Source organism: Myotis myotis, unplaced genomic scaffold (genome assembly GCF_014108235.1).
Source record: "Myotis myotis isolate mMyoMyo1 unplaced genomic scaffold, mMyoMyo1.p scaffold_m19_p_17, whole genome shotgun sequence".
Classification (NCBI taxonomy): Eukaryota; Metazoa; Chordata; class Mammalia; order Chiroptera; family Vespertilionidae; genus Myotis; species Myotis myotis.
The window spans coordinates 34681373-34692389 of NW_023416321.1; the positions used below are offsets into that span (position 1 = coordinate 34681373).

Genomic DNA, 11017 nt, shown 5'->3' on the forward strand with positions numbered 1-11017 from the left:
TTTCTTTCCTATCCTCAAAAAATTTAAATTAAATTAAAAATAATAAGTGCTTTCTTTCAATTGAAAGTAGCACCAGGAAAATTCACATCAAGTATTGATTATCAATCTCTATGTTAGAACAAACATGAAAACCACACAAAGAGTTTGGGCCACTTGGAGCAATTACATACAACTATGGATAAAATGAAGGACTTACCTCCTCTACAGACACAGGCAGGATGACTCGACTGTAAGAGAGGGAAAACAAGTTCAGGCTCTCAAACCTGCCCAAGGCTCTTAAAGCATCATTTTAGAATAGTATTAAACATTTTGTTGCACATGACACTACACTCACTGTCAAAAACCCAGCAGAGGCCCTAACGGGTTTGGCTCAGTGGATAGAGCGTCGGACTGCGGACTGAAGGGTCCCAGGTTCGATTCCGGTCAAGGGCATGTACCTTGGTTGCGGGCACATCCTCAGTGGGGAGTGTGCAGGAGGCAGCTGAATCGATGTTTCTCTCTCATCGATGTCTCTAACTCTCTTTCCCTCTCTCTCCCTTCCTCTCTGTAAAATATCAATAAAATATATTAAAAAAACAAAACAAAACAAAAAAACCCCAGAAGAGAATGGCCCCAAGTGCTTCAAGGCTAGGACGCTCTGTGCCCTTCTGGTATTCCATTTAGGGCTCTGTGATTCAGTGTGAACCTGTCCCCCCATCAGCTACTTCCCAGGAGGCTTCTGATTCACATTCAGAAATGTCTTCTCCCTCTCCTCCATTAATCTCCCTGACAAAACCTGCCAATGAGAGCAGCTAACATAGGAGGACCCACCCCTGCAAACTCTGAAGCCAAGATGAGGATTCAGACCCAAAGAATTAGGCCCTGGGGATTTACACATGTGCGGACCCAACCCTCAAGGTGAAAGGCTAGGAAGGGGTCAAGCTTCTTGGAGGCTGAATCACTCTAAGAGCATCCTCCAACCAGGATATTACAATACAAGCTACTACCACAAAGCCACCAAGATAGGACACCCAATTTGTGTCTGGCTTCCAGAACCTATCCAAAGGCACCCCAACTGATCACTGTTTTCCTTCTCCATTTCAATGACCACCAATCATTGGAGGTACCACCAAAAATCTGATGGAGAAGCCACGACCAGCAAAGTCCCCACACTGGTCAGAACTCCACATTGGTATGACGCTTAGCAACACTCTTCCGGGTGCCTTGCATTGTCAGGCAGAGCAACAGCCAACCCTTAGTTCAAAGCTGTGAGGTCAGAGGGCTGAAACAAAAATGCTTAGTTGTATTCATATAAAACCAGCCCACTTCCATGCTGAGATGTCAGTTCCCAGGCCCTAGCTGGAGCCTCCTGTATCTTGGGTGCTTGCTGAAGCATGAGCTGCTATGCCCTCTGTCCTATGCAGTGGTTTCACCAATTAGGATTCCTGCTCTAGGCTGGTAAACAGTCTGCTTACTATTTTCTATTTCCACAGAGATCCCCCAGGTAGCAAGAAGCACACAGAGGGGTCTGAGAACAACATCACGCTATGGGCAAAACACCAGGCAGAAAAGTAGCAGGAAAAACAAAATGGGCTCCAAGTCTTTACTGCCTGCTAACTCCCCTCCTCCAGAATGACTCAAACAATGTAAATCCTGCAGGTTATTGGATGCTGCTACTAATGTTCTCCTCCCATTAGAAAAAGCTGACAATGCAGAAAAATATTTCCAACTTGGAGGCCACAATTTCAGCACCCTCAGTAGAAACTTCCTAGAAAACAATCAGCCTTTTATCTTCAAGAACAGCATTAAAAATCACATCCAAGAATTTGCAGAAATCAAATCAAGGAGAATCTTGTTAGAGGAAGTATCAGAAACAGCAACAGGGACAACCTTCAGACCCTGGATGGACACCAAGTCTACCCCCGCCCCCCAAAAAGAGAAGGGCATCAGCCAGTTCCTGACAGGATGCTCTGAGGCTGCTGACGTTACAGCTGCACACCCAGACATTTCTCCCTGGCTCCTTGGGAGCAAAACCACCCAGCAGCAATAGGGTGCAATTCCAAAGGAGAGGGCCACAGAGGCAGTGCTGGGCTGAGACTGGAGCTGTGCTCACTTCAGTGTGACCTTCACTCACACCCTTCCCAGAGCTGCAGTGCTGCAGCCACAGCCAAGCGTCTCGGATGCCCCTCTCCGTGTCCCCTGCCCAGGAACGTCATACATGCCTGAGCACACACAGGGCACAAGTCGGGCAGGAAGGAAACGCACAGGCCAGGGAGGCTCTGCATCCCCAGCACCTTGGACCTTTCCCTAACAGGCTTCAAGGCGAGGAGAACAAAGAATGGGAAGAGAGGCCCTCTTTGAAACTCACTCGGATCTCTTTTGAAGATCCCTTTCCCCGCCTGACCACCTTTACAAAACTACAGGTTTCTGCAGATTCTCAGAAAAAGGGATCAGGAAAATGGGAAAAGCCGGTTTTCTGGACAGTCAAGATTAGATAGAATCCAAAGTGCACCATGCTCTCTTCCTGTTGACATCCAAGGTTCTTCCTCCTCTCCCCATAAAGCTCTGGCTGAGTCAACATCAGACTGGCTATCAAGAAAGTCAGGTAGAGGGCTTCAAAATCATACTCTTTAGCTGGGATGACACGAGTTTCTGCTCCCTTTGCCATCCAAAGCTCCCTATGTCCTAAACACTTCCCAAGAGCCGTCAGACGGGACAAAGTGCTTCACCCACAACATGGAAACAGCCCTTCGCACACCTGCCTGGCTACCAAGTGAGTTCCACCAGTTGCTCTCTACTTGGACATCTCACTCCCAAAATTCCTGGGCTTCTGGCCCAATGCTGTCCACTTGCCCTCCCCTGGAGGGAAGCACAGTTTTACTGTAAATGCCACACACACGCACATTCAATCTCTCCTCTTTGGAAAGGAAAAAAAAAGTCCCGAGATGTTTCCTTGGAACCATGAGCCTCAGGGATGGGGCATCTCACATTTGAAAAATTCGGCAATGCAGACATCCCCTCCTGTCACCCAATCTCCTGGACTTCAGGGGCAAGCCCATCACCCCGCACCTCCTCCCGGAAGTCACTAGTTTCCACCCCCTAGTCACTACTCAAGAGCTCCTTCACCCTTCATGGTCTTCTTCCAATGCAGCGGTTCTCAACCTGTGGGTCGCGACCCCTTTGGCGGTCCAACGACCCTTTCACAGGGGTTGCCTAAGACCATCCTGCATATCAGATATTTACGTTACGATCCATAACAGTAGTGACATCACAGTTATGAAGTAGCAACGAAAATAATTTTATGGTTGGGTCACAACATGAGGAACTGTATTTAAAGGGACAGAAGGTTGAGAACCACTGCTCTATTGACTGGCTGTATGGCAACCTCTTCGATTCCTCAAAGCAATTTCCCCATCTCTTTGCACCCAGACGGAGTATTCCCTAGAGATAGATTGCCCATTTCCCACCCACACTCCAGTGATTCTTATATTTATGTTACAAACAGACACTCTTTCCAAACTGTCCTCTCCCCTGGCAACATCCTCGCCCTCTCCATCGCTCCCTTCAGATCACGTCAGCCCCTGCCCAGCGTTTTCTGGACTCCTTACCCAAGTGTCCCTGAGTCCCAAGCTACCCCTCCCCCATACCTCCTCTTCTGTACCTACCAGGTGGGCACCACGCCACGCCACCTTAGGGGTAGGTCCTCAGGCCCTTCCTGTCACCGAAGCTTGGCCCAGACTCCCTAGTCCTTTTACTTTATCCACTTATTACAATCTTTCCCCGGATGCCCAGAGCAGCCACGCATTCTCCGGGTTCCCCTCCGCACCCCTCCCCATCATCTCCACTCCATTCCCGACCTGTCATACCTGATCTTCCGACCCCTCGGTGCTGCGCATCCCCCGAACCCCGCCCCGCCACGGGCCGGCTCACCGCCTCTGCCTGCCCTGGTCTAACTGCTCCTCGGCCCCTCAGACACCCCTCCCTCCCGCAGGTGCTCAGCCCTCCTGCAGATCTGCCCGGGCCCTCGGCCCTCGGCCCCCCCTGTGGACCCAACCCACGTCGCATCCAAAGCTCTCCATCCTCTCGGCCCCTCATGTCCTGTCCAGCCCCCACTGTCCCCTTGACCCTTCTCAGGCCCTGTCGGGTCCCCGTTGTCCCCCGGCCTCCCCTCAGGCCTACTCAGCCACCACCGCCCCTGGGCCCCACCTCAGGTGCTGTCCGGCCCTCCCTATTCCCACTGGCCCCACCTCAGGCCCTGTCCGGCCCTCGCTGCCCCCTCGGCCCCTGCCGGACCGCCCCACAGCCCAACCAGCGCTCGCCATCCCCCGGACCCAGGCCGGCCGCTGCACCCCTTCGGCCAGCACCCTCCCCGGTCGCCCACCCCGGCGCTGCCTCCCTCCGGCTTCCGCACGATCGCCGGACACTCACTACTCCTTGAGCAGCACCATGTCGCTTCGCGGCTCGGCGGCGGCTGCCTGCTGCCAGCCCGGCTTCCCGCCCGCTTCCCGGCGGCCGCTCTCCCCGTGGCCCTGCCCGGCCCGGCTGCCTGTGCGTCTTCGTCTTGGTCTATTTCGTCCCCGCCGCTCTCGCCGCGGTCGCTGCGCCGGCTCCTGCGCCCCGGCCTCACCGCCTCCCGCGCCGCTGCCGACGCCGCCCGCAGCTCTGGTTCCGCAGCGCCGCGCGGGGGCGGGGCGTCTCTGCGGCAACCAGCGCGTCACACGCAGCGTGCGCGCTGACCTCACGCGGGGGCGGGGCCTCCTCGCCCTGTCGCCTCCCGGCCTTAAAAGGGCCGCTGCGTCGGCAAGCACCATGGGCTCGGGGCGCGCACAGGACCCCGCCGCTAGGCGGAGCCGACGTCGGGGTGTAGGGCAGGGTCTTAGGTGTGACAGTTCCGCAGCCGGGGCAGATGCACCTGTATGCTTGGGCCTTCCCAGTGGGTGGGTTGAGATCTAGGAAAGGGTTGTGTAAAAAAAAAAAAAATTAGCAATAGCCAGGACGTGCAAGTGCTCTTCTAAGTGCTTGATTCTGACAGCGGTTCTCAACCTGTAGGTCGCGACCCCTTTGGCAGTCGAACGACCCTTTCACAGGGGTCGCCTAAGACCATCCTGCATATCAGATATTTACATTACGATTCCTAACAGTAGCAACATTACAGTGATGAAGTAGCAACGAAAATAATTTTATGGTTGGGTCACAACATGAGCAACTGTATTTAAAGGGCCAGAAGGTTGAGAACCACTGCCAGGACAACACCACCTAAATGGTACTATTATTGTCCCAGTTTACAGGTGAGCAGAAGGAGGCAGAGGTTCAGAGACTTGTTCAAGTCCAAAGCTAGCATGTGATGGGGCTGAGCTTTTCACCCAGAAGTTTTAGTGCAGCCCTGGCTGGTTTGGCTCAGTGGACAGAGCGTCGGCCTGCGGACTGAAGGGTCCCAGGTTCTATTCCAGTCAAGGGCACATGCCTGGGTTGTGGGTTCGATCCCCAGTGTGGGATGTGCAGGAGGCAGCCAATCAATGATTCTCTCTCATCATTGATGTTTCTACCTCTCCCTTTCCCTTCATCTCTGAAACCAATAAAAAAAACCTTTTTTTAAAGTTTTAGTGTTATGTCATTCATCCAGTTAGTATTTGCTAGGTGCCTGCTGTGTACCAAAACCTGTGCTTTTGTTGAGAAAGTGAACACGGTAAAGTTCACCTAGCCCTTAGGGAACTCAGGGACAGGGTGTGTGGGGTCGGGTGGGGGTAGGTTGATGGGTGGAGGAGGAGCCAGGCAGTTAGAATGAAAAGGGGCTGTGAGAAGTGAAACACGGGCTTGTTGGGATTACACCAGAAGATGTAGTCAACAAGGCATCCTGGAAGAAGAGCTTCTAAGCTGAGATCTGTAGGGGGCTGGGAGGGGAGGTGTTTACAGAGTGAATGCAAAGGTACATTTGGGGACCTGAAAGAAGTGACTGGGGCATGAAGTTGGGGGGCTGAGGAGCGGTAGCAGGGGTGGGTTGGGGTCAGATGGTGTAATTCCTGGTAGGTGATGATAAGGTGTTTGGAGTCCATCTGAAGGGCACAGGTGGGCACTTACAGGTTTTAAGCAGGATTGGTGTCCAAAGGCTCACTCTGATGGCTGGGTGGAGAGGGGGTGGAAGGGGCCAGGGCAGAAGCAGGGCGGCCAGTGAGGAGGCTTCTTTAGAAATCCAGGCAAAGATGGGCTAAGAAAGACAGTGGTGGGAAGGAAGGGGAAAGGGGAAGTGGATTCAGCAGTAACTCCGGAAGTAAAATTAGCAAGGTTTTTGACGAATTGGCTGAGAGGGTAAAAGGAAGGAGTTTCTGGCCTGGGAGCGTAAGTGGATTGCCTTTAGGAGAACACAGGAAAGGCAGATTTGCACAGGAGAAAGCAACGACTCCAGTGTTGGGTTTAAGGAGCACCCTGGCCATGGTTAGTGGATGGCCCAAGATGCGAACTTGGGAAGGGAGGGTGGAGCAGATGGCTGTGTAGCTGCTAAACCATGACTGGTGTCCCGGGACAGCCCTGAGTATTGCACACATTGGCCACTCATTCATTGAATCTTGGAGAGATCTAAGCCCAGGCCCTGTGAAGACGGCCAAGAGAGGAGATACTATGACTCAAAGTCCAAGATTAAGTGAGTGGCCTAAGCCTGGCCCTCTGATCCTCCCAGTGTAGGTCCGCCCCCCCGCTTCCGGCGCCCGCCCCAATAATATCAATGAATAATAACAATTGCTATGGGCTGGCTCTCTCCAGGAAGTAACTAAACCCTGCCATCTGGGACCTTGCAGTCTAGCTGGGAAAGCTACAGTTACTCATTCACTGAGTCAATATTGACTGAGCACCTGGCCTTGCCCTGAGCTGTTTCCTAGGCACTCGGGATACAGGGGTGACCAAGAAAAATGACACCCTTCTCTTGCTCAGTGGGGGAAGCAGAATATAAATAAATACAGAATTAGCTTCAAGTTATAAATGTTATAAAGAGGCTGAACAGGGTGAGCATGGGCGTGGCAGGCAGCATAGGTGGCCAGGGAAGGCTCTTAGAGGAGGGGATGATTAGACGGAGACCGGAATGACCAGAGGAATTAGTGCTACTCTGGCTCTTAGTTAATAAGAGTTGAGCCAGGAGAGTTTAGAAGGCTGTGCTAGGCACTGAAGGAAACAACACGCAAAACAACAATCAAAATACCCGAGAGCCAGCCTCTGCTCTGGAGGCCCTCCTGCAGCCTGGGCCCTGCACTTGCAGAAAACTAGCGAGTGACTCGAGGCAGCTTGCAATAAAGGGGCATGTGTGTGACCCAAAGGACAGTGCTGGGGAGGGGCCTCCCGGCCTGGAGAGGAGTAGGGAGCATCCAGGACCAGGGGGATATGAGCCAGATTTGGCTAGAAAGGGGGACTGGCACTTTCAGAGGGAAACTGGGGTGTGCAAAGGCACAGAGGCAGGATTCTAGAGGATGGGATCTGGGGGCTGGGGAGGCCAGAGAGGAGCCTCTGATTAGAGCAGCAGGTTTCAACCTTATTTCATCTCACGGCACACATAAACTAATTACTAAAACTCTGTGGCACACCAAAAAAAATAGTGTATTTCCTGTCGACTTGACACAAAAAAATAGGTATAATCTTGATTCACTCACATTGGGTGGCTTAGTTTATTTGACAATGTAAGGGGAAAGAGGTCAGCAGCCCTAACTAAATAGCCAGGTATTGCATGTTTTTAAAATTGTTGCAGCACACTAGCTGAAAATCGCTGGGTTAGCCCAGCCGGTGTGGGCCAGTGGTTGAGCGTTGGCCTATGAACCAGGAGGTCATGGTTTGATTCTAGTCAGGGCACAGGCCGCGAGTTTTAGTCTTGATCCCCAGTAGGGACTCTGTAGGAGGCAGCCAATCAATGATTCCTGCTCATCATTGATGTTTCTATCTATCTCTCCCTCTCCCTCCCTCTCGGAGATCAATATGAAAGAAAACCGCTGGGTTAGAACATGAAAGGGTCACATGGTGGGCGCGCACAGGAGAGACTGAGCGTGGGGCCTTCGGGAAGGCCGTTTTGTTCAGCTCCATGGGCAGGGGCAGCCATGTGAGGGCCTTAAGGAATCCCCACTCGTATCACCCAGATCCAACTGTCAGTGAGATTTTGCCACTCTCACCTCATCTCTTTTCTTCTCTGAAACATTTTAAAGCAAATGTCAGCCGTCATGTCATCTCCCCACCTCCATGTTTCAGTGTGCATTCTAGAAACACGGATGTTTTCTTACAAATCATAATGCTACTATCATACTAACAAAGTTCTTGATATTATCTCATTGGGTTCATATTCACATTCCCCTAATTATCTAAAAAATATTATTTTGTAGGGTTGTTTTTTTATTTTTATTTATTTTTTAAATATATTTTTTATTGATTTCAGAGAGGAAGGAAGAGGGAGAGATAGAAACATCAATGATGAGAGAGAATCACCGATTGGCTGCCTCCCGCACGCCCCCCACTGGGGACTGAGCCAGCAACCTGGGCACGTGCCCCTGACCAGAACTGAACCTGGGACCCTTCAGTCTGTACGCCGACGCTCTATCCACCGAGCCAACCCGGCTAGGGCTAGGGTTGTTTTTTTTAAAAGATAAGTCTAGTGTCTTAACAAGGTCAGATATTTTTCACATTTTATTTATTTATTTATTCATTCATTTATAATTCTCATCCGAGGGTATGTTTATTGATTTGAGAGAGAGAGAGGAAGGGAGAGAGAGAAACATCTATGTGAGAGAAACATTGATCGGTTGCCTCCCGTACCAGTGCAGACTGGGGATTGAACCTGCAATGCGACACCTCGGTATGTGCCCTGACCAGGAATCAAACGTACAACCTTTTTGGTATATGGGACAATGCTCCAATCAGCCAAGCCACGGGGCCGGGGCTCACATTTTATTTTCAGTTGTTCTGTTTCTTACATCTCTTAACTCTAGCAAGCTTTGCGTTAGCCCTTATACTGTACACAGGGACCACAGCACTCTACAACTGTTCCCCAGCGTGAGCCAACAGCCCCACTGTGGGAACAGAGCCCCTGGTACCTGATGCCCTGGAGTCCCCGGCCTACCACTTGCCACCTGTGTGACCTTGTGCAAGTTACTGAACCTCTCTGTGCCTAAGCTGCTTCATTTGTAAAATGCCTGCCTTGAGGCAATGTGTGGAAGGTAATTTTGTGCAGTTCGTGGCACTTTTCCATATTATTATTGTTGGGGGCAGAGGTGTTGTGAAGAAGGAGGGATGGACATTGCTGCCCCTAAGCTACTTCTACTTGCTCCAGGCTTAAAAGGAGAGAAAGAAGTTAATCTCCAGTGTCACAATGATCTTTCTGTCTCTCATGTCTCCCTTTCTTTGTCTCCTTCCCTCTCCACCTGTTTGTACTTCTCTGTCTTCTCTCCATCTCTCTAGCTCCCTCTCTACCTCTCCTCACTAGCTCTCTCTTCCTCTATCCTATCAGTTTATCTCGCCTCTCTGTCTCTCTGTATCTGTTTTTCTGTATCTCTCTGTCTTTCATCTCTCTCGTTACCTCTCCTCTCTGCCCCTTTGCATTTCTCTGTCTCTACCGCCTTCCTGTCTTTCCCCACCCGACATCAGTCTTTGTCCCTCTACTCTGGGTAAAGCATCTTCAGCCTGTTTCTTTCATCTTCTCTTTGCGGCTGTCTCCTTTCCCCCTATCTGCCTGCTCTCTGTTCTGTCTTGGTCTCTCTCTCTCCTTTTCTCTTGCCTTTGTCTTGGTGTCTGTGCATCTCACGGTTCCCACCCCCGGATGGTTTCTCCTGGCTGCCTGGCCCTCATTACCGCCGTGGTCACGGACACGCCTGTAACCCATCTCTGGGTATCTCGGGGAGACCGTGTTTCACTGTTTCCATCTTCTGCTCTGTCCCTTCCTGGCTGCTGAGAGCATTTTCTTCTCCCAGCTTCTGTCTCAGCCTCTTCTCGTTTTATTTCTGTCTCTTCTTTTTTTAAATTTCACCCTCCAAATATTTATTGAGCAACTGTTCCAGGCCAGGCACCATTTGAGGCACTGGCAGTATCACAGTGACCGAGGCAGAGCACGTGCCAGCTCTCAGGGAGCGTTTGTCCTAGTGGGGACGAGCACCACTCACGCAAACACGTGACGCTGGCTGCCTGGCTCGTCCCACTGGGCAGAGGAGTGTGTTGGCCAGGCCCAGCCAGAGGCAGGGACTCAAGCCCAAGAAGGCGGGCTGGCTCTGCCGTGAGCTTTGCCTGACAATTCCGTGTCCCTAGATAGGGACTGTGGGCCACTCTCGAAGCCAGGCTCAGTAACATTCAGTATGCACCAGGCTGGGGGAGACACAGCCCAGGTAGGGCCATATCTACTGAAAGACAGCGGTGCTTTGGGTGCCCAGAGGCGGTGAGGAGCCACTTCACCTCTGTTCCTCTCTCTGCCTCTGACAGTGTTTGGCCAGCATAGGGTTAAAAGCTATTTGAACAGCGTGATATTTTTTAAAAGATTTTTGCTCAGCCGGTGTGGCTCAGTGGTTGAGTGTCAACCTGTGACCCAGGAGGTCATGGTTCTCTCTGGTCAGGGCCCATGCCCGGGTTGTGGGCTTGATCCCCAGTGGGGGGCATGCAGGAGGCAGCCGATCCACGATTCTCATCATTGATGTTCCTATCTCTCTCTCTCCCTCTCCTGTCCTCTCTCTGAAATCAATAAAAACATATTAAAGATATTTTTTAAGCCAACATTTGAAAATGGGGATATTTTATATAAAATTCAGAATTTCCAGCTTATTTTAAAAAAACAACAACAACCCAGAAGATCTGGCAACACTGGGCTCATTCCCACTAGCCATACCTGGTTGAAGCTGTGTCAAGGCTGCCCCCCGAGAGGGGGTGCGACTCCCTGCCCCCACAGTCCCACCAATTCCTCATGTGTCCCTGGCACAGAGGTCAAGGTCTAGCTGCCCCTGTAGCAGCACAGAACTCATGCTGGCTCTACTTATACTAGAGAAATATTTCTTTGTGCTGTCTCCATCAAACATGGGAAAATGAAAGGAAA

At 51.4% G+C, this 11017-nt stretch overlaps 1 protein-coding gene across 2 annotated transcripts in view; it reads right to left on the reverse strand.

Moving 5' to 3' along the window:
• PITPNA (phosphatidylinositol transfer protein alpha) overlaps positions 1-4669 on the reverse strand; it is a 42035-nt gene extending 37366 nt beyond the window's left edge. Inside the window, exons 1-2 of one of the 2 annotated variants that reach the window (XM_036340968.1) lie at positions 4408-4669; positions 197-227 (exon numbers count right to left, since the gene is read on the reverse strand). In XM_036340968.1, the coding sequence (XP_036196861.1) occupies positions 197-227; positions 4408-4427 (51 nt within the window). In that variant the 5' untranslated portion in view covers positions 4428-4669. The remainder of the gene's footprint in view (positions 1-196; positions 228-4407) is intronic. The other variant, XM_036340967.1, reaches the window with a different exon arrangement.
• Positions 4670-11017: the final 6348 nt, after the last annotated feature.